The sequence below is a fragment of the Drosophila albomicans genome, chromosome 3, assembly GCF_009650485.2.
Source record: "Drosophila albomicans strain 15112-1751.03 chromosome 3, ASM965048v2, whole genome shotgun sequence".
In the NCBI taxonomy this organism is placed as follows: Eukaryota; Metazoa; Arthropoda; class Insecta; order Diptera; family Drosophilidae; genus Drosophila; species Drosophila albomicans.
In genome coordinates, this window is record NC_047629.2 from 23,835,891 (window position 1) to 23,858,209 (window position 22,319).

Here is a 22,319-nt window from a genome sequence, read left to right on the forward strand (position 1 = left end):
GACGCGTCGAGATAACCCAGCGTTTCACTCACAAACATAACGCATTAGCTGCAGGATCAGCATTAACACATAAAGGATTTACAAGGATATACTTATCTAAGAGGATAATGCTTTTGTGCTGCTTCGGTTACTGTGAAGTTGTTTACTAAAAGTGTCTGAAAATCGAACCAAAATCCAATACTAAACTACGAACTAATTTATAATTAATAAACTTAAACGAAAATTAAATAAGGTAAATTTATAAATTGTGCATGCAAATTTAATCTAAAAAAAATCTACTTACAAAATGTTTTTCACATTATGAAAACTGTGTTCTTCAAAATTTAATTGAATATTTGGTTATGCAACAAAGTACTGTTGAACAGGCTATTAAATATACTTAATTAAATAAATGTGTTGAATTTTTATAAACTCACAATTTAAGTGAAATTTCAAAAATTTTATTTTAAAATTGAAAATGAAACATAAAAATATATTTTTACATAAATTTTTTTTTAAGGTTGCTGATAACTTTAGGAAATACTTCTTTGGATATCCTTTAGATTTTATAGTAATTTCGAAAGAGTGGATTATATATAGTAAATATATAGTAAATTACAAGATTGATCTTTGAAATTAGTAGCTAAGATTCGCAGTTAAAAGACTAACTAAAATGTTTAATGCCAGCAAGAATTTTTATTTAATTTATTTTAATTAAAAATTTAATTAAATTGAATAAAATGAAACATATATTTACAAGTAAAAGAATTAGGAAAAAATAAAGGCTTCTTTTTAGAAAATAACAATCATAAATGGAATTTCTAAAGTTCTTAACTTAAGTATTCAGCCAATATAAATTATAACTTCAATTCACCAGCTCAAGTCTGCATTGTACTGTTAGTGGGGGTAGCTCTAAAAGATTCCAAGTTTCCGACAACAGATCGCCATTGCGTTGCGCTGGTAGAGATAATATCAAACTTAAAGATGAAGATGATAACTTATTCAATACACCTACATCGATTATTTGCGCTTAGTAAATAGAGAATAGCAATGCGGATATAAAATTGATAATTCATCAAGTTGGGAATGAGGCACAGACAAGAGACACAATGCGATCAGCATAATTTGAAGTGGGCCACATTCTCAGCTTGTATTACGCACTCAATTAACGTCAGATGGCCGTAATGACAGCCACTTGGGGTTGGGGTACATGCCGACGACGAAATATCCAACAAAAAAGTCGAATATGCCGGTACTGAATGTGTGAGAAAATCCCCACAAAATTTATTTTAGTCTGCTCTTGTTGATTGATGGCCAACACGATGTTTGAAGTACATTTCGGGTATAGATCCTTTTGCTCATCCTGGTTGGTCATATAAAACATTCTTACGAGATGAGTCTGAAGTGGGTTTCTTTATGATAGATTTGGTAAGGGAAAAAGCGAAACCAGTTCCCAGAGTAATTGACTGCGGGCAAATGATATCACTGAAGATTAATGATTCGAATACCATAAAACGTGCTGCTAATTTATTGGCATCGAATGCAAAACAAACGTAGAATAAACAAAATGATTAAATGCCGAGCACTTTATTAGAAGAGGAACTCTAATAATAATTACAAATTACACAACGCGGAATCAAAATACGATTACAAAACATGAAAAAACATTTCAATTTTTGACAGAAGTTTAAAGAAATCATTCAAAACGATTTAATGAGTTTATCCATTCACTTTTCAGCCAAAAATCAATAGCTGTTATCTATTTGTCTATAAGTCAGTTTTTCTGTATCTTCTTCTGTCGAACATTTTGATGGATCATTGTGTCGACAATGCGAAGTAACTGAGTCAAAACAAAGTGAAATATGATCGACATGATGCGGCGAAAAATCAAATTCGAACGGGGGGAATGCTTCCTCATTGTCCAGCAAGATGAAGTACAACTATTACCATTGTTTAGCTCAAATCTGCTCTTGATATTGACCCTGAGCATGAAGATGTTTGAATGTCGAATGTAAATCGTTTTGTTACACTTTGTTTCAAGTTCACTTTGCATACTAATTTGTTAAAACTATTTAAATGGAAATGCATTTGCATAATGGCATTGTAATTGTAAGTGTAATTGTAATTGTAGTTGGTAAATGTAATTGGGTTCCGACAGACAGTTCTTCACATAAGTATGCGTATGCCTTGGGTGTTTGGCAGCTGCTTGGCAAATCATTAAAATACAATTAGATGCTGCTGCTTAGATAGTCATTATACAACTTAAATAGAACTGGTATGCTTACAGTTTATTGACATATACACCTGGGTTATTGACTTGCCAGCCATAATATCATCGTAGTCACATTATTATTATTTTTTTTTTATTTCCATTTTGATTGTAATAAACAAAAGTAATTTGGCCGCTTGTGAGACGCGCCCTGAAAGCGCTTTAATTGTCAACAAATTAGTTTTGCATAGCATTATATCAAATAATATTAAATAATTTTTACATCATCGTCGCAGCTTATATAATCGATTAAGTTATCAAAACTTTTGCTGCAGACAGTTAAAATTGGAAAATAATTAAATGCTGAGTTTTTTTTATATTTTTTATGTTGTATTTTTCACTCGCTTTTGTTCGCAGACAAACAAAGGCCAACAAAAATTATGATGGCAAATTGTTAGCAACTTCTGTTCGCATATTATTATTATTTTCTTATATTATTATTAATTTATTTGTTCAGTATTTATGAATTGTTTGTTTGCTGTTCAATTTCATTTCGCACACTTCAATCGACATGATATTCACAATGGGCCACTGCGGTGCGATTCACAATTGCTTTGGGGCTACCTTTATATGCTACCACATACTACATACAATGGAACTCAATTTGTTGGCATTCAATTGCAGGCCAATTTTCATGGCAACCCACACTTGAAAGTTGCACAAAACATGTCAAGTGTCTGACAAGTTCGTTGCCTAAGTCATTTCATTTTACTCCACTCACTAGCAAGTTCGTTTCTTAAGTCTTTCGTTTAAATCAGTCTACTGTCTAGACATGGCATGCGTTGATAATGAGCTGTCACTTAGTTGACCTTTGACATGTGTTTGCTGCTCACTTCGAGATGGTTTCATTCAAAATATTTGACCAGAAGCATCATAATCAATTAGTCGCATTCTAATGCGTGTTTGATTCAGCAATTCATCAATTTTGGTTTTTTTTTTTGATTAATGAAAGCCATTGAATGACATTAGCCATAATTGGAAATTAAGCGTTTGATTTATATCGCTGTGAAGCTTTGATTTAAGCTGCTTTATTAAATACTTAGCTGCATTTAATCTCTCCTTCAGTGGCATTCTCAATCATATAGTATTAATGCCATTGAGTTATTTGTTAGTAGCATTTTAAAGTAAATTAAAGTTTATTTGTTAAATCCTAAACTCTTAAGAAAAAGTAATTACTTTCCGCTTAAGCTGTTATTCACAGCTGGACTTTTTGATTGTCAACTAAACGTTTGCATAATTTGCCATCGATTTAGACTTCTTGATTAAATGAAATCAATTTAAAGCATATTAAAACTGTATTTTATTAAAATTAAATCGCTGTGGCTTAGCTCATTTAAAGAGCATTCACTTTCAGTTTTAACTGTTATGCCCAGCTGGATTTTTATGTTTGCCAGCCTATAAAAATAATTAAATTTCATAAGCGAAATATGTAGATCAAACGGAAATTGAGGCAGTTATTCGAAGGTCGATCGTCACATCGTACATGGTCAGTGGTTTCCTTTTATTGTGGTTCCAGTTTGGCAATCGACATGATAAGATATGCGATACTGCCAGGCATTCTTTCGTATAAGGTCTACAAAATGTTTAAATTTGACTAGCTGACGAATCGAATGTGACGGCAACGATCGTGATGATGATGACGATGATGACCCACGCGAATTTGCCGCTGACAGTGCCAGTCAATCGTCTGTGGACCACTCTCGTTTAGCATTTGTTTTGATTTAATAAATCAGTATGGAATACGCTCGATTTGGTTACGTGTGATCTGAGAAATGGGCACGCCTCAAAGCGGTTTCGTTTCGCTGTTGTTGTCTTTGTTGCTTTTGCTGTTGCTGTTGTCGATGTTGTTGTCGTTGCTGTTGTCGCCGTGTTTATGCTAATTATGCCGCTTGACTGCGGCTCTTACGTCGCGTAAGGCGTTTTATATTCAAATGTTTTCAACAGCATGTTCGTTTTAATCAATGAATGTTTATTGATTCATAATTTATCAATCAGTCTAATGCATAATGTAATCATTATTTGGCAAGCGCAGCAATTTACATATTATTTCGGGTATTTTACTTTCAGCATGCCCCGATTACGATTACGATTGCTGGCGTGGATGCCGCTGCTGCTGCTCGTTGCAGGAAGTGCTGCACAGGCCCACTTTGAGGATGCGGAGAAAGCGAATGACTACACGGATCAACAGTTCGATCTGCGTCACACGATTCCCGGCGAACCAGGCATCGATTATCCCATACTGAGTGAGGTGCCCAAGACGAGCTTTGTGTGCAAGGGAAGACATGAAGGTGAGTTTGTCATCGATTTAATGATCAACAAATAGTAATAAAACAACAAAGGAAAGAACAACAAAACATATAAAAAATTGCCAAATAATTATAGTAAATGAATTATAAATAAATAAGAATTAAATAATAATACATAAGTAAACAAGTATTTAATATATTATATATATTAATATTTCCCTATTTTACAATATAATTTATCAATAATGAATGAATGAATACTAATTTTATTAAAGAAATATTTACAAGGGGTTTTCAATTGTTTCATTAATTACTATGTATATCTTATATTACCACACTTTAGTTTGGCCATAATATATATGTAAATACAAAAAAAAAAATTAATGAATATTAAATAAACAATAAACTAATAATACGTAAACTTCACATCAATAATTAAAAAACACTTTGACTATATCATTATTTTAATTTGTAGGTTACTATGCGGATGTGGAGAGTCGTTGCCAGGCATTCCGCATCTGCGCCCACACCGCACGCACCCCGCAAGGCTTCGGTTTCCTCTGCCCCAATGGCACAGTGTTTAGTCAGCAGAAGTTCGTCTGCGACTGGTATCGTAATGTGGACTGTGATCTGTCGGAGCGTTACTACGATATGAATCTTGATCACAGCGTGGGCAACACCCAGCAGATGATGGAACGTGTTCGTCAGATGATGGAGTACCCAACCATGACCATAACGAAGGCATTGCAGCAGCAGCAGCAGCAGGCGCCAAGGAACACACATCAAACGCTGAGCAAGGATCTGAGCAGCGTGAGTGGCGTTCTCACCCAACCAGCTGCCATTAACAATGGCAAGCCGGTGTTGCGTGGCGAGGACATCAAGAGCGAACCTCTGCCGGCTCCAACACCAGCAGCAGTTGCGCCGCACGATGACGATGACATCTATGTGAATAGCCTGGGCGAACTCTCCTCGGATCCGGGCATTCAGTTCGATCACACTAATGCGCACATCATTGCCGAGTATCCACGTGAGTATCACTTCCAAAAGCAAAAGAACTTTGCCGAGCGTGTCAATGCAGGCTTAGAGGAGCTTGAGGACACACCAGCTGGCTCCCAGGAGCAAATGGCGCCCGAGTACATCAAGCAGATACGCAACACCAAGGACGAGGCCACACAACTTGATCTGGTATCGAATATCAACAATCTGCTGGAGGAAGTCTCCACGGACTTGGATCCCAGCGTGTCGGGTTATCAGTCGATGAGTCCGCAGAAGGTGAAGCAACCATTTAGGTTCCTCAGTCGTGGCTTTGCCACGCAGAACAACGAGAAGGATGCGGGAAAAGGAAAGTCACACTCAGCCTATGTGTATAACAGACCCAAACAGACGCCGGGCACAGTCAGATTTACGGTAAGAATTAATTAACTAAAACTGTAGCTTAACTCTTGCTCTATCTATCTATGCTCGCTCTTTCAACTCTTTCTCTCTTAATTTCTCTCTCTTCATCATTTATCTTTGATACTGTCGCTACTCTGTCTATCGCCTACAACATTGACTCTCACCCACACACATCTTAAACCACACAACAAATCAAAATCACTCACAATTCAAAAGCCCAATGAGATACCCATTGATGCTCACAAAGACACTGAACACAAGCTCAAATTCAATAATGAAAAAATCACAAGCAGCACCACTTCCACAACCACTGAAGCTGTTCCCATTGAAGAGGAAGCTTTGTTGATTGCACCAGAATTGCCACCAGCATTCGAGTTGCCGCCATCATTGGTAGTGTCACCGCCTTTCGAAGATTCGCCAACTTTCGAAGTGCCACCTGCATTTGAGTTTGACTCCACTTCAACCACCAGCACCACAGTTGAACCTCTTGGTCAGCTCAGCTACAGCAGCGAGGAGCCTGTGATTGAGTCCATTGGTCAAGCAGCTGCACTGACTGCTGGCCACAATTTCTATGAACAAGTGCAGCAGGAGATTGCACCACTCGATCCACAAACTGCAGAGAAAACCGATGTGCATCTTCAAGCAGAGAAACTGCTATTAGCTGGCGTCAAGCTGACCTCACATGATGAGGAGACTGCACTGCACACAAATCGACTAACAGCTGGCAGGCCAGCAACAGCAACAACCACTACCAGTACCACCACTAGAACCACCACAAGACCTGCACCAACTATGATGACCTCAACGGAAACTGTCACGGAGATTAGCAGCACACAGGAGCGCATTCGTGGCTACAGACGCTTTGCACAGAAACGTGTTGGTGGCAGCAATTCAATACTGCGTCGCACCACGACTCCAGCAACTAGTAGCAGCAACAATAACCACAAAAGCAAAACCACCACAACAACCACGCCCCGCAGTACGACGCCAACTCGCAGCTATCTGGAACGCTTGGCAGCAAGTCGATTGCGTTTGTCACGTCTGTCGCTGGCCAGCAAGTCAACAACACCAAGCAGCACATCAATAGCAACAACAGCAGCTACAACCTCTAGCACCACTCAACGCACCACGGCTTCCCCTTTGTCGGCTGTGCGCGCTGGCGCCGACTTGGGACCCAATAAGAAGGTTTCCGTGCGTCATTTGGATAGGGAGACGGCACAACCAAAAGCCAGCTGGGATACGGTGCAAGGCAACCTGCAACACTTCCAAGTGTCGCGCGGCAATCGCGTCTACACGCCAGCAACACGTGCCAGCAGCAGCAGCACCACCACGGGTAGCAGCCATCACAGCACCACCAGCAGCAGCAATCACATTAGCAGCAGACCAACAATAGCGGCAACAGCGCAGCGTGGTCGTAATCGTCATGTGACGTATCGCACACAAGCACCCCAGCAACAGCGCACACGCGGCACCACAACAACAACCACACCACGCAGCACAACAACAACTACACAGCGAACAACAGCTTCTGCTGCGTTGTCCACACTGTCACAACAAATCTCGGCCATTGCTTCGGGCTATTCTTACACTGCTCCCAACACCCACTTTAATACACCCACAACAACCCAAACTCAAACTCAGTCACAAACACACCAACAACAACAACCACAAACACAACAATCACTACAAACATTGCCACAACAACTGCAAACAGTGCAATCCACTTCAAGCCTATCCCCTTCCTCTGCCTTCCTGCCCTTTGATAAGCTAACTCGCGCCATTGTTGATGAATCGATTTTACAGAACTTTAAGAGCAGTCAGCCACAGCGAGGCAGCGCCACTAGCAGCATCCAGGAGCAGCAGCAACAGCGCCAACAGCAGCAGCAATTGCGCCAACAGCAACGTAACAAGCCAGCAACACCAAGTGTTGCAAGCAACAGCAACAGCAACAACTACAACTATGCCAAGCCGGCGGCAGCAGCAGCACCAGGCAAGCGACAGCAACAACATAGAATACTAATAGATTAAGTTGTCATTACAAATATTTCCGATTTTTGATTTTGTAGCGATTGCTAGTCTGACCATACCACAACGACCAGTTTCTCTACAACAGCAACAGCAGCAACATCAGCATCAACAGCAACAACTGCCGCAAGTTTTGTTGCCCACGCAGCCAAGCATTGTGATTGCTCGCGCCGAGGGACAACGCATTGCTCCAAACTCTCCAAGCAACATTATCAATTCTCTCGTCAATCAACCTCAACCAAAAGGCACACCAACCTCTTATGTGGCACTAAGCGATTTCTTGAACACTAAATTTGGCAGCAGCAACAGCGAAGGTGCGACAACTATGCAGCAACAGCATGTGCAACATCATCAGCAACAACAGCAGCTGCGTCAGCCAGTTAAACATCAACATCAACAACAACAGCAACACCAGCAGCAGCAGCAGCAACAACATCAACAACAGCAGCAACAGCATCAACAGCAACAGTTGAACTACATAACGCAACAATATCAACAGCGCCATCAGCAGCCAGTGCCACAATCACAACAACTGCAACCACAGCAACAACTGCAACACCAACAGCGCTATCAACAACAGCAACATTTCCACGTGCAGCAACCACAACAACAACAAATCACTTATCAAACACAATACCAACGTCCTTATCAACAGCAGCAACCACAGCTGCCCCAGCCACAACAGCAACAACAACATTTCCAGCAGCAGCAAGTGCAGCGTCCTTCCATTCAATCTAATCAACAACCTTATCTGACGCCCAACATCTTTGTGCCCTACCAGCAACAGCAGCAACATTTACCCCTCTTCCCACCGCTAGCAGCAGCAGCTGCTGGTAAATCGTCGCATCTGACTGTCACACGAGGCCAACAGCAGGCGGATCACTTGAATGTGCTATTGCCGGCATTGCCCAACGGTCTGATACCTGCACCAACTTTACAGGTGGCACAAAAGCGTAGCGACCTCAAAGTCAGCGAGTTGCAGTTGACTAGCAGCAACAAGGAGAGCAACAACAACAAGGACATGGATCAGGGGCAGGAGATTGCCTTCTACTCTGGCCGCACATCCTACCAGGTGCCGCAGAGCAGCGTTGGTCGTTTGCCGAACGATGTGACGCATCTGCGGCGTCTGCGCCAGCGTCGTTATTAATGGATGGATTAAAGATTTTAGTTGAAGTTGCAGCGGATTAGACCCGAGTGAGATTACTACTAGACGCATAAGTTATTATTTATATACTACGCTTAAGTTAATGCAATTGTAAAATATACAAACTATCCCTAGTAATCATTGGACGTTGTCGTTCCCATTCCAGAACGAAACTGAGTTGTTTTGTCAATCTTAAATTAATTAAAATTATAAACAATATTTATAAATAAAACGACGAATATTTTGAAAACGAATCTTTGGTTTTTTTTTGTTGTTTTTTTCAATGTGAGATTAAGATTTATTGTTTAATGTTTATGTGTATTTCGAATTTGACCTTAAAATGATATATTGAATACAAATACAATACAGTGTTTTATCCTTGATCCTTTTACATGTCGCTAACGTAATTATCATTATTTAATTATAAATATACTTTTTAATTACCTTTCATATCATTTTATATATGCATATTGTTTTACAATAATCCATTTTGAATAATTTTCGAATGTTCGTTCTTGCTTTTATTTTCTTTTTTTTGTGTTTAATTGGTGTCAAACATTTTCTATTTATGGTTACAATGCTTAACTTATTTAATGCTGTGCACAATGCATATATCATTCTCATTATTAGTAGTGTAATTTAACGTTATGGCATGGAGTATTTGTTTGTACATACAAAATTCAACTAAATTATCAATTGGCATATGCATGAAATTATTAAAAATACACAAAAGATAATAATTAATGCATTAAATAATGACCTCTGTGATGCAAGCAGCAAGTGCAATCGAAGACAGTAAACCAGGCAGATATAAACATAATAATTATAACTAAAAAGGTACTATAGTAAAGTAAATACTAACTAGAAAAAATATATATATATTTCTATGAATATATAAATGTCTATATATAATTTGTAAAATAATTTAAACAATAATTTGTAAACTTGCATCGAAGTCTACACAAAATGTACAGCACTTTTTACATAAGATTAAAAAGAGGATTACACAAAGCAATCAGGATCGGGATCAGGATGAGCATCAGGGTCAGAAACGTTCCTGATCCCCTTTGCAATTGTTGAATAAGTCTCGTTTTAGTTTTTACATGCTTGCACACACATCCATCCATCTAACATCATAGTTCTATATATGTACAGAGAAACTGTGAACACCTGGGTTAAGGATTCGATTCCTTGTTTTTTGTGGAGTGGATTCTTTTTTATGACGAGCTTTTCGTGCGCTCAGCGCTTCATGACCAGACGACATTTCTGCACGCGCACGCGCACTCAGGGAAGCGAATTAATGTTGAATATTGCAGGCGCTGGCACTGCAGCTTCCATTTGTGGCATCGCCAGCGGCACTGGCGTCGCTCCAAGCGTTTTCCCTGGTGCTGTTGTTGCCGCTCCAGCTTTGTCCGGCGTGTGCAGCTCACAGAACACTTTGCGATTTTCTTCGCTGAGACTCCAGTTGGCAGAACGGGCGCAAGGTACATGAGCTGGTGCCTTGCAGGCGCGTTCAAAGCAACAAACACTTGCTCCGGGCTGTGCACAATGCACACACTGATACCTTGTGCTATCCCAAACTGCTGCATCCAGGCCATTGATATGGGCACCAATCAATTGAATGTCATTTGCCCACACAGCACAATCCTCGTGCAACCAAATCTCGTAGCCGTGCTCTGAGGTTTTCGACATGCCGCGAAATGTCTCAACGAATTTGGCCTCGTGACTGCAGTCGAGTGGATCCTGTGACGAGCACTGAGATTCATTTTGATCGTCGCTGTAGGAATGCGCACTCTCATGGGTTTGCTTGCGCTTACGCTTGTGCTGTAAGAAATTAAATTGTTTAGCAATCTGAATAATGGATAAGGGATTTAATTGTGCCTTACCATGGTGATCTTGGGCGCCTGCATAATATTGGCCAGCGTTGCAGGTACCACGGGCAGATTGCGCTCCTGCATTTTGACCATATCCGTGCGCTTGCGTTTACTTACAAACAATCCATCAACATCTTGTGTGCCTGCTGGCATCTGCAGTGCACAGCGATACTCGTCGCAGTCAATGGACACTAGATATGGGCCAAAAAGATCGCCCAATCCAAGCTTGTGTGGCCCACGCTTGCAAAACACACAAATCCAACTGGAGTCAGTGGTGTCCGCATCGTAGCGATTGCTCAGGGTGGAACTGTGCATTCCTCGCAAATTCTTGCGCTCGTGCGGCGCCTTTGTTTGCTTCTTTTTTGTCTGTTTCTCATTTACATCCTCGGCATTGTGTGTGTTCTTAATGCTGATGGTGCCATCGGGTTTGATGAGTATGAACGGCGATTTGAACCTGAGATCTGCCGCTGTAGCTCCACCACCATTGCTGCTCTCGCGATTCGGCGCCGGTGTGCTATCCTCATCCGTGCTGAAAGGTTTGCGTCCACCGGCGCCCTTCTTGCCATTCGGCTTGCCTGCGTTCTTCCCCGTTGGTTTTTTGCTCTTGGCAGCCGTTGTCTTCTTTTTCTTCTTGGCATTGCTGTTGTTGTTCGCCTTGGTGTTTACTGCCTTGGCTGCCGCTGTCGCCTCGCTTAGTTTGCGTGCTGCCAACGCTGCAGCAGCTGCTGCTGAAGTGCTGGGCTTGTCATCATCGCTGTCCAGCTGCACTGTCTCCATTTCTGCTTGCGGTGGCTGCTGTTTCTTGCGTCCCGGCGTCTTTTTAGGCTTAGCCTGCTCTTCGAACGTAAAGCGTAAGAGAGATGGATCCATGCCCATCGACAGACGACGTGGCGGCAAGCTACGCGTTGGCGGTGCACGAGCAACAATGTTGTTTGCACTTGGCTGTGGCGAGAGTGATGGCTCCTTGGCTTGCTTGACTTCAGCTAGTGCCGCTGGACTGTGTATGGGACTGGGCAGTGTGGATTTCATGGCCGCTTTCGTTGCCATCGGCCGCAACTCAGGCGTAGGCGTGGGAGTTGCTGTGGGTGTGGTTGTGGCAACAGTTGGTGGTGTGCTGACAACTGGTTTATCTTCTGCTAACGCTTTGGTCTGTGCTAACTGTGCGCTTAAGTCATGATGCGTTGCGACTGCTGTTGCCTGCACACTTGGCGTTTCACTTGCCGGCTCCTCATCTTCGATGCCTGCAAACATTTCCTCCAGCTTATCCTCCACCTCGTTAAAGTGGCTGGGATCCGCATTGGCAGTCACATTTGGTGTTACCGCTGCAGCTACAGTTGTTGTTGGCGGCGATTGCTTTGCTCCTGCTGGCGATTGCACTTCGTCCTCGTCATCGTGAACGCTCACCGCAGGCCGTGCGTCGATGTTGCCCTGCTCCACAAGCGCCGGCGAGGCTGGGGTGTCGGTAATCACCTTGTTGTTATCCTGCTGCGGCTCCGTATCGTGTCTCTTAGACGGCTGCGCTTCACTCGTTTGACTGCTGTGGCTGCTATGTGTGCCAGCACTGGAACTGCTCGAGCTGCTGCTCGAACTATTGCTCTGTGGACTGGGCGGTGGCATTTTGCTGTCATTGCTAGGCTCCTTGATGGCAACTGTGCTCGCTGGCAGCGTTTCGTGTGCCGACAACTGTTCACCATTTGGCGACAGACGTCGTTGCTGATGCTGTTGTTGTTGTTGCTCTGTAAGATTGCGCTGCAGCAGCGCCTGTCGCTGCTTCTTGGTCTTCGGATTGTCCGCGTCGTTGTACATCGATGAACTATTGCTATTCTCAGCTGCCGCAACAACTGGCGGCGATACGCCACGTCCATTCTCCTGAGGTAGGTCGTGTAACTTTTGTTCTTTATTCGTGGCCATCCCAAATGGCTGAAATTCGTTGGCATCGCTGCCACTCTTGGCTGGTGATCGCTTGGGACTGCAACTGTTGCTGTGCGTTGGACTCGGTGTGCGTTGCCTTTTCACATTCTCGCTGGGTGTTAGACGCATCACTTGACTCGCTTTACGTTTGCGTCTCTTACGACTATTGCTGCTGTTACTGTTAGACTCCAGCGACTCCTCATTCGACGTGGTCATGTAGGGTGATTCAGGTGCCTCAACTAGCTGTTGTTGTTTGTCATCAGTTGATGTTGCTGGCGGTGCATTGTTGTTGCCACGATATGTTGCAGTTGTGGACAGATCCGTGATGATCGTTTGCGCCTCATCCTGCGTCTCATCGGCATTTGGCTTGTGCTTGGACATGTCGAGATTCAATTGCGTCAATGGCGTGCTGCGGGAATGCATTTGTGGCGTGTGTTGCGGCGTCAGCTGTTGGTGCAGCGACTGTGGTTGCTGCTGTGCTTGTGATTGCGCTTGTGGCTGAAACTGGTGATGACTTGGCGGCGGCGGCGGTGGTGCTAAATGCTGATTATGATGAGTTGTTGGTGGTGCATAATGTAAATGTTGCTGCTGCTGTTGCTGTTCGGGCTGCTGCATATTGTGTTGTGACTGTTGCGTTTGATGTGGCGCATAGCTGGCCACATTCGCATGTAGCTGATGATGCAGATGCAGCTGATTATAGTCCAAAGGCGACTGTGGCGTTGGCGGCGTCTGCGGCCCGTTGTATTTCATATTGGCGGGCGGCGGGGGCGTCATGTTGTATGGCTGTTGTTGTTGATAGTTGCGCAGTGGCGAGGCTACAAAATAATGCAATTAGTTAGCATTTGCTTCGAAGAGATATAAATTCGACTTACGCTTTTTGGCTATATGCTGCTGCTGTTGCAAGCTGTGCGTGCCCAGTTTGCCGGAGGCGCCACCACTCACATAGCCGCAATCTTTGCCAGTCAGTTCGCTGTTCTTCTGCATATTCTTCAGCTGCGTCAGCTTGAAGTTCTCATCACGATTCTGCATGTAATGCGGCGGTGGTACATTGTTGTTGCCGCCACTATTACTGCTGCTGCTATTGTTGGTGCTGCTGCCGCTGTTGTTGTTGCTACTGCTACTGTTGTTGTTATTATTGCTGCTGTGGTTGCTGTTATTGTTGTTGGGCGGGGTATTTGGTGGCGGTGGCAAAAGACTCTCGCAATCTGCTGCACTGCCAGCGCCGTTGGCATTCAAATATTTGCTGGCTGCGCTGGCAGGCGACGCCGAGGCGGGCAGGTGTCCTTCGCCCAGATGTCCTGGCTGGGCTCCTGCGGGCGTATTTGTGGTCAGATTGTGACTGGAATTTAAAAAAAAAATTCAATTAATTTCGAATTACAAGGAAAGTAATAACACTTAATTATAAAACAATTAAAATGTTAATGAAATGAAGTTGAGTGCTCTGGCTATTATTTTTCTACCTTAGAATCAAATTCTAAATACCATTGCTAAAAAAAATAATTTAGAATGGATTATGCGATAAAATTAAATATGCAACTTCATTAACTTCATACTATAATATTTAAGGTAATCCTAGCTTAAGACCTATACAGTTATCTGATAAACTTAAATAGTTATGATATTAACGATCACTCTATTTCTGTATAGGAAAAGATTGCTTACATCGTTGGGTAACTGGGAGGTGCATGAAGATGTGATTGTTGTTGTTGCTGCTGGGATTGTTGCTGCTGCTGCTGACCAGCTTTGAGCGTTGGGGCAGCGCTGCGACTCGACTGCAGCGACAAATCCATTGAGTCAAAAGGCAATGTTCCACTGTATGGCGGCGCCAGCAAAGGATTCATTTGATGATGATGATCCAGCTGCAAGGATAACACGATTAGTGAAAGGAAAAATAGGCAAGGAGAGTAAAAATGAGACGAAAGCAAAAGGCAAGAAGGAACTAGAGAAGCAAACAAACAACAAATATAGGAAATGTGTGTCAACTACTACGGCAGGGTCAGGAAGGAGCTGAAGGAGTTGAAACTAGGAATTGAGACTAGCTTGGTGCATGCGTTGTTTTGGGAGCGACGAAACGTAAACGGCAACGAACTACGCTTAATTACGTTTTATGATTGGCCGACATAAAATTGTAAATGGCATCGGGAGGCGGCGGCGGCGGTGGCTGGGCGGATGCATGCCACGCCAACGGCGAGCGAACCATCGGTCGTTCGTTGGACATGTGCGCCAACTGCGGCTGACGCGGTATGTATGAAGGTATCTGCAGAGATGATAATATGTCCTGTTCAACGTTCATATCCGTCGATACACCGAGCTTTCCATACTTACTTGCAGCGGATTCCATGAGGGATTTTGGGCCGCCGCTTGACTCAAGTGAGCGTGCGGATGATTGTTATTTGACATAATTCTCAAAATATCCTAGACTTCGCAGCTAATACTAATACCTATATATCCTACAGTTCCTACATACATATGTGTTAAAAACCAGGGCGGAGGAGACACGAAAGCAGAACGAGGCGATAAATGCGAAAACCGGTTGATGGCACAGGACAATTGCCTCTCAGCAAGGATTCAGACTGCAACACTGCTGCTGCCGCTGCAACTAACACATATTCACAGCTATAAATGGGGGACAACACAACTAGCTAGCACTGTCTATAGCGCCATACGGCAACAACAGCAATGATGTCCTGTCGGCGGCTCATTTGTTTACAGGCGACGTTCATTGTTTATGCGAGAGAGTTACACAAAAACACGAAATAGTCTCAACTTATGTTCCGCTAACATTAATTTCCGAGTATAAACAAATTTCGCACGCACTTTTTTCACACCATGCAACACCACCACATATCCACCCACTTAGCAAAAAGAGTTTTTCAGTGAGCGGTCCTTGCGCGATAACTCACACAGTCGATAATATATCGACAGTCTTCGAGAGCATTGTTGTGCATGCCTAGCCCTGGTATTTATTTGATGCTGCTATTGCTTCGGCTGGGCGCTACGCGACAAACACGCGGTCTTTTGTGTATCAATGAATATTTTTGTTTGCCTTATGCATTTAAAATGCAGTTAGAACAATGTGAATTTGCAGGGTATAGGAGCTTTTTATTAGTTGGGGTATTTTTTTCTTTAATTAACACTTTACACAATACCTCCAATCTTTCCTTCTTTCTCTCTCTCTCTCTTTCACTCAAAAGCAGCGCATTGCAGTTTCGTTGCGACTATGTTTTTTTTTTTGCGAATTACTTGTTTTGGGCCGAAAACCAAAGAGGCCAAAACCAAGCCTTTGCAAAATTGCACAAACTCACGCACATTAATGCTAGCACATTGCTGTTGTTTATTTTGTTGGATTTTATCACGAACTTTACGAATGCCGCATTCCGTTCACTTGATTTCGACCGTAGTTTTCATTTGTTTCAAAATAAAATTTGTAATTTACGTGTGCTTCAGCTTCTGTGTTATGAGTATGCTTGTGTGTGTGTTTGTGTATGTGAGTTTTCTGGTTCATTACTGGAGTTGGTGAACTACAATTGTGATTCCGGTTTTGGCTCAAGTGGCAACATTGCGAACTCACAAACTGTGCTAAGCGCGCAAAAAATAAACACTAAATGAAAATTAGAACAATTTTCGTTAATAAATTTCGATTTTTTTTTAAAACGATTAAAGTGTTGGTGATTTTTAAATGTGAGTATTGAAAATGTTTTGCCAATATGCCTTTTAAAGTTCACTGCTAACAGCTGATCAAAAATCGATTAGCACCTTAACGATAGGGATGCTATATAAACCAAAAATAAATCATAAGTAAACTATTGGTTTATTAAAATTGTTAACAATTTGAAAATTGTGTAATTAATTTTTGTTACTGGGTAGTTGTACAATTTGGATACGACGTCGAATGTAAATGCTTCGCGGGCAAAGCAATCAGCTTTTGTCGTGCTTTCTAATTTTGATGCTGCAGCCCTGCATTGAATAACAGCGGTTTTCCCGCCAAGACGCATTTCATAGTGAAACAAATAGTTAAGTACTTCAATCATGAGTCTATCACGAGGTGCATTTATTGTATTTGAAGGCCTAGATAGAACCGGCAAAACATCGCAAACACGACGATTGTGTAAGAAATCGATAAAGTGAAATAAACAATTGCTTAAGTTAATTGCACATGTTTTGCCACAGATAACCGGTTGACCGAGAAGGGAATCAAAGCAAAACTAATTCATTTCCCAGAGCGCTCCTCGGCCATTGGTCAGGTGATAAATGCCTACTTGACAAATGCACAAGATCTACCCGATGAGGTGATACACCTAATGTTCTCTGCCAATCGCTGGGAGCACATCAATGGCATACGACAGGAAATGTTGGCGGGCACAACATTCATATGCGATCGCTATGCGTACTCTGGAGCCGCTTACTCGGTGGCCAAGGGTCTGCACTTTGATTGGTGTTGTTCACCCGATCGAGGACTAATTAAACCCGACGCTGTCATCTATCTGAAGGCATCGTCTGATGAGGCAATTGCATCACGTGGCAACTACGGCGGCGAACGGTTTGTAAACAAAATGCAATAATGCACTTTGAATAATCTAATCTATATATTTATTGTTTGCAGTTATGAGAAATTGGAATTCCAGCGCAAAGTGGGCGTGGTATTTGATCAGTTCTGTGAAAAAGAGTCGAGCTATTGGCATCAGTTCGACGCCTGCCAAAGCGAAGAGAATCTCCATGCAGAAATTGCAGCAATTGTCGACGAAGTGTTGAAAGAGACACCTTCACAGTCGCTGGCCAAGCTCACCTAACGTATTACCCGAGGGGATTTAAATTGATTTACGCGGCGTACATTTAAGTGTTTAATTTACGATGTAAATAGATTGTTTGGATAAATGCATTTGTAGCTGGGAGTGGGAGGGATTAGGAATAGCCAATGTTAATTTAAATACGCGCGCTGCTCATTGCATCATTGTATCGTAATCCCATTTGATTAATGTTCATTCCATTTGTTTGCTTCATTGTATTTTACATACGGTATCTTAATAATACAAATTTCATGTTAACGGCTAAAAACCACAGCAATTAAATAATTTACGCCTTAGTTGCTAAATGATCGAACATAACATTTTCGATGTGCTATTCAAAATTGTGCTTGGCACACTTTTGTTCCCGTTGCTCCTCAGTTCCAAATTAATAGTTGTTATCATAGTCCAGGTCCAAGTCCGCTCGCCGACTGCGTATACCACCACTTCCGCCTCCTGTTTTGGGTCCACGAGAACGCAACGTTAACTGGCGATAGCCAACACCGGGTGTATAATCGATGACAGCATTGGCGTTACCTCGGGCACGCAGATTGGTCAGTGTGTTGCTGACACGCTTCTGGGCCTGATGATAGGAGGCAATGTCGCCATAGCTGTGCTTCGGCCACATGCACTCGCATCCCGAGGGCACCGTGCGCGTCTCCGACTCCCAGCAGCCGCTGCCCTCGTTCAGCCGTATCAGGTGTATGGTGCGGTTCAATTGAATGCACGCGAATCCCGTTGCCGAGCAGATCTGCGGGTGAAACATTTATAGAGTGCATTAGTAAGAGAGCTACTATTTGAAAGGCATACTATATGATTAGGCGTGACACAGATGCTTACTAAAATGATTTATTGATTTAAAGTTTATTTAAATATATTTTATTTTGATTTGAATAGATGTTAATGCAGACTGGCAGGGAGACTCTAACAAATTTTCTATTCACATTTAAACATGCATTACATATTAAAATAATGTTTGCATTATGCTAGCGATTGGTGCGTGCCTTGGATTGAAATATAAGCGATGGTTTGTGTCTGGACTTAATGAAGACATTTTCATATACCATTTTTTTTCAATGTCATAATCATATATTGACCACGTTTTGATAAATTCTTGTTTCCTTTGTTTTCGCAATTAATATTTTAATCTAAAATTTTTCTAAAGCTACTCCTTTTTCAGCTGCTAAAAACGACTTCTCATATAATAAGTTCTCTAAATCCTTCTCACATTCAAATTGTATTCTTATAAAGATTATAAATAAAACAAATTGTATGATAGTAGAATATTGTTGTCCACAAGAAACTTAAATGCAAATATTCCTGACTCATAAAGTAAAAAAAAAATAGTGCTGCTCCACAATTTTATATTTGATATATCCAATAATTTGGTAAAAAGGTTTTAGAGATGCCTCTCAATCATAGTGTATAAATACCAAGCATAAAGAGCAAATTAAGTATACGCACCTCACGTTTCTCGCCAGCGCGTTCGTTGAGCAAAGCACGCAACAGCGGCAGCTCGTTGCTGCGATAGTTGTAATTATCATAGTTGTGCAGCCTGGGCGGCAATGGCGCATAGTTGTTGGCACAAGTGACCTCGACATAGTGATTGGGCCGATACTCGCCATTGTCGAGCTTAACGGTGACGCGTTTGGTGGGGCACAGCGACTGATAGGTGACCTGCAAAAGAGAGTTGCAATTGCAGTAATAGTATAATGAGGTAAACTGCTAGTTGACTTACTCCTTCCGGGCTCGAACTGCTAGCTGGTGGAGGTGGCTGAATCACGCTGCGCACGCGTCGCTTACGCACATTTTGAATGCCATATGGCAGCTGGTCGCTCAGCTCATCGGCATCCACTTTGGCCACCGCAAAGTCCTCCTCGCCCTCAAAGTCAATGCCGTCGGCATCAGTTTCCAGCTGACCTCCAGCACTAGCTCCCGTTCCTGTTTGAGTGCCAGCTGTGTGCCTGCAATTGCATATCCATAGAAATTAAGGCTTTGGCAATGAATTAGCGACGCAGCCGGAAACCGTCTGCAACCGCCTGTAAAATGCGCTTTTAGACTAACTAAAAAAACAAAAAATGCACACAAAAAAGACGAACGCTGCGAAAAATGGTAGGAAAATTCGCTTTTGACGTTTGCTATTTGCTGCCACTAGATATTTCCATCTTTCTTCGTCTTTTTTTCTCCATTTCCCCTCTTTTTTTTAGCTGGCCAACAAAAGCGCATCATTTTGCATTCAACTGCAGCAAATGCCAATGAATTTTTTAGCTTTCATTTTGCGGCGTTTGCGCCATTCGCTTCGTGGGCTTTGTCTGAACTGTCTGCAGCATGGAGGAGTCCAACTGCTGGGCAGGGTAAATCAACCAGGAGGCCGAAAGGGGGAGGAGGTGTGGACGCTGACACAAAGCTTGCTCCGTTACGCGACTGTCGTTGGCTGCCAGCGGATTTCCTTTTTGTCGTTGTCGATGTGCTGCTTGGCGTGCATAACCCATTCACCCACACACACACACAGTTGAAGCCGCTGCAAAATGCAACCACTCAACCGCCACCGCCTGAACCGAGTGCTACCGCAGGGGGTCGTTTTTTTGAAGCGCACTTCAGGCAACACAACGGCTTTGATAGTTTTGTCGCAAAGTTTGCAAAAATGTTTTGAAATAAATGCTTGTGTTTAGGAATTGTTTCATTCGACCGTTTGCTCAAATTATGCTAAAAACGGGGTAGCGAAGAGGTGTATGGATTGAGAGGGGGACAGGAAATAAGTAGGAAACTCCCTAGGCAAGAGCCAGAAAAATAACTATTTAGTATTTAAAGCTTATGGCAGCTTGTGTTTGCTTTCAATGCTTTGACCATAATTGAGTGACTTTTTGCTGATTAAAAGTCAAGAGAGAAAATACGATTTTTAAGAAATTTAAATCTACTAACACAGTGGCTTTGATTAAATTGATTAAATGTATATAAATATTTTAAGGAAACTCAATTGATACAGTCATTCCTTAAACTCTTTAACAACAATCTAAAAAAAGAGTTTTACTATAAATTATGCTAAGTTTACTAAACAATTTTTTAAATAATTTCTTCTATTCTAATAATTAATTCTATTTTTTTTTAATTATTGAAACCTCATCAAAATATTTTAAAAGCTATAACTATTTCATTGATTCATTATTTATTTACAAATTTTAAAGAAACTACCTAATTATCCTAAATGCACTAAAATTTGTTTAAGTATAATATTTCATAATTTTTAATAGGAATTTTTAGAAGCATCTACTTGTGATAATTATTGAAGTATTTGTTAGTAACTATTCTATTATTTTCTTACTTTCTTCATAACAATCACTTTTTATTCATAGCGTATTCAATTGTCGTCATAGTTTCATATTTATAAAAAAAATGCTGATAACATTTTCGCTAGTTTGCTGTCTTTTGTCTTCGTCAGTTTTATTTTCGCAGTTGTTGTCGTGGTTGTTGTTGTTCTTCTTGTTGTTAGCTGACTTTTGCTTGGTCCCGCATTTCGTAATCTTTGGCATAGAAATCGCCTGATCCTTCTAAGCTTGATCTGCCAAACAAAGCCGAAATAGCAACGAAAAGAGAGAGGAGACGATAGAGAGGGAGATAGAGAGAATCAGCTTAACTGCTTACGTCAGTGTTGAAGGTCTGGGATTTAGTTGATATGCAGAACAGAGTAAAGAAGGAGCAGAAGGAGGAGGATGAAGAGAGTGAGAAGAAGCAAATCCAGCTGGTTGGTTGCTCATTGTTAGCTGCTATCATATTTTGGGCACATTGAGGAATGTGACAAAGTCAACGAGCTGCATGAATGCAACTCACAAACACCCAAACACACTCAAACACTCATTCACTTGGACACTCGAAATTTGTGTCGTTTTGTGTGCGCTCAGTGAAAACTGAAAACTGAACACACTGAATGCTAAAAGTGATGCTGATGCCTACCTTGGCTTGTGGCTGCTTCGACTGTTGCGTGGCAAATGTTCTTCATCTCGTTCTCGCTCTGTTTCGGATGCTGCTTGCCACACATTGTTGTCGTAGTCGTTGTTGTTGTTGTTACTGTTGCTTGTGTCCTGTGCTGTGGCAAACAGGCCCACACCTTGCCACATCGCTGTATTTAGGTCTGGCAATTGCAGTAGGAAGTCATTCCTTGCTGCCTCTGGATCATCAACAAATTGTTGCAGTCGTTGTTGTTGCTGGAGTTGTTGTTGTTGTTGCTGTATGCTCTGGGGATTTCCGTATAGTTTTTGCTGCGGCAACTGCCATTTGGCCAACGCTTTGTTGTAGTTATAGTTGTCATTGTTGTCGTCATCGTCAACATTGTTGTCCTTGCTATCAGCGATGCCATCGTCGTCGTCGTCTACGTCGTTGTTGCTGTTATCGTTGTTGTTGCTGTTGCTGCTGTAGTAGCTGTTGTATCTATTGTCTTGGTGTGTTGCCGTCGCTGTCAAGGATTCATCGCAGGCCAATGCGAGTGTTGTTCGCCTCGTTGAGCCACCAAATCGGGCAGCAACAATGGCAACCAGCAGCAGCTGCAGATAAAAACAATAACAAACAAATGATAACAGTTAATCACATTGAGATAAAGAGAGAGATAGAGAAACTTCTGTCTATTTGCACAATTAGTTGATGATTGTGTTTGAAGGTTGCTCAACGGTTGTCACTCAACCGTTGAGACTTAACCCT

General features: G+C 42.0%; 4 protein-coding genes across 6 annotated transcripts in view; 2 read left to right on the forward strand and 2 right to left on the reverse strand.

The window, feature by feature from the left end:
* Positions 1-150: 150 nt before the first annotated feature.
* LOC117566546 (putative mediator of RNA polymerase II transcription subunit 12) lies at positions 151-9,288 on the forward strand. The gene is made up of 5 exons (XM_052004155.1): positions 151-232; positions 4,316-4,536; positions 4,970-5,901; positions 7,693-7,879; positions 7,956-9,288. Exons 2-5 carry the CDS (start codon positions 4,317-4,319, stop codon positions 9,059-9,061), a joined length of 2,445 nt encoding a protein of 814 aa, XP_051860115.1. The 5' UTR covers positions 151-232; position 4,316; the 3' UTR covers positions 9,062-9,288.
* Positions 9,289-9,334: 46 nt separating this feature from the next.
* LOC117567648 (uncharacterized protein CG5098) lies at positions 9,335-16,326 on the reverse strand. Of its 2 annotated transcripts, none has more exons than XM_034247756.2 (5): positions 15,169-16,326; positions 14,506-14,702; positions 13,716-14,182; positions 10,945-13,658; positions 9,335-10,882 (listed from the first exon to the last, which is right to left on the reverse strand). In XM_034247756.2, exons 1-5 carry the CDS (start codon positions 15,241-15,243, stop codon positions 10,343-10,345), a joined length of 3,993 nt encoding a protein of 1,330 aa, XP_034103647.1. In that variant the 5' UTR covers positions 15,244-16,326; the 3' UTR covers positions 9,335-10,342. The 2 variants fall into 2 exon arrangements, with proteins under 2 accessions (XP_034103647.1, XP_034103650.1); XM_034247759.2 differs by having other exon boundaries at positions 9,336-10,882; positions 15,993-16,325.
* Positions 16,327-16,806: 480 nt separating this feature from the next.
* Positions 16,807-17,751, forward strand: LOC117567649 (thymidylate kinase). The gene is made up of 3 exons (XM_034247760.2): positions 16,807-16,951; positions 17,014-17,383; positions 17,447-17,751. The coding sequence occupies exons 1-3, from the start codon at positions 16,873-16,875 to the stop codon at positions 17,631-17,633; spliced, it is 636 nt and encodes a 211-aa protein (XP_034103651.1). The 5' UTR covers positions 16,807-16,872; the 3' UTR covers positions 17,634-17,751.
* Positions 17,752-18,015: 264 nt separating this feature from the next.
* LOC117566545 (putative uncharacterized protein DDB_G0289963) overlaps positions 18,016-22,319 on the reverse strand; it is a 37,791-nt gene continuing 33,487 nt past the window's right edge. For both annotated transcript variants that reach the window (XM_034246086.2, XM_052004952.1), the window contains exons 2-5: positions 21,579-22,165; positions 19,366-19,591; positions 19,092-19,304; positions 18,016-18,378 (exon numbers count right to left, since the gene is read on the reverse strand). In XM_034246086.2, coding sequence (XP_034101977.1) covers positions 18,016-18,378; positions 19,092-19,304; positions 19,366-19,591; positions 21,579-22,165 — 1,389 coding nt within the window. The remainder of the gene's footprint in view (positions 18,379-19,091; positions 19,305-19,365; positions 19,592-21,578; positions 22,166-22,319) is intronic.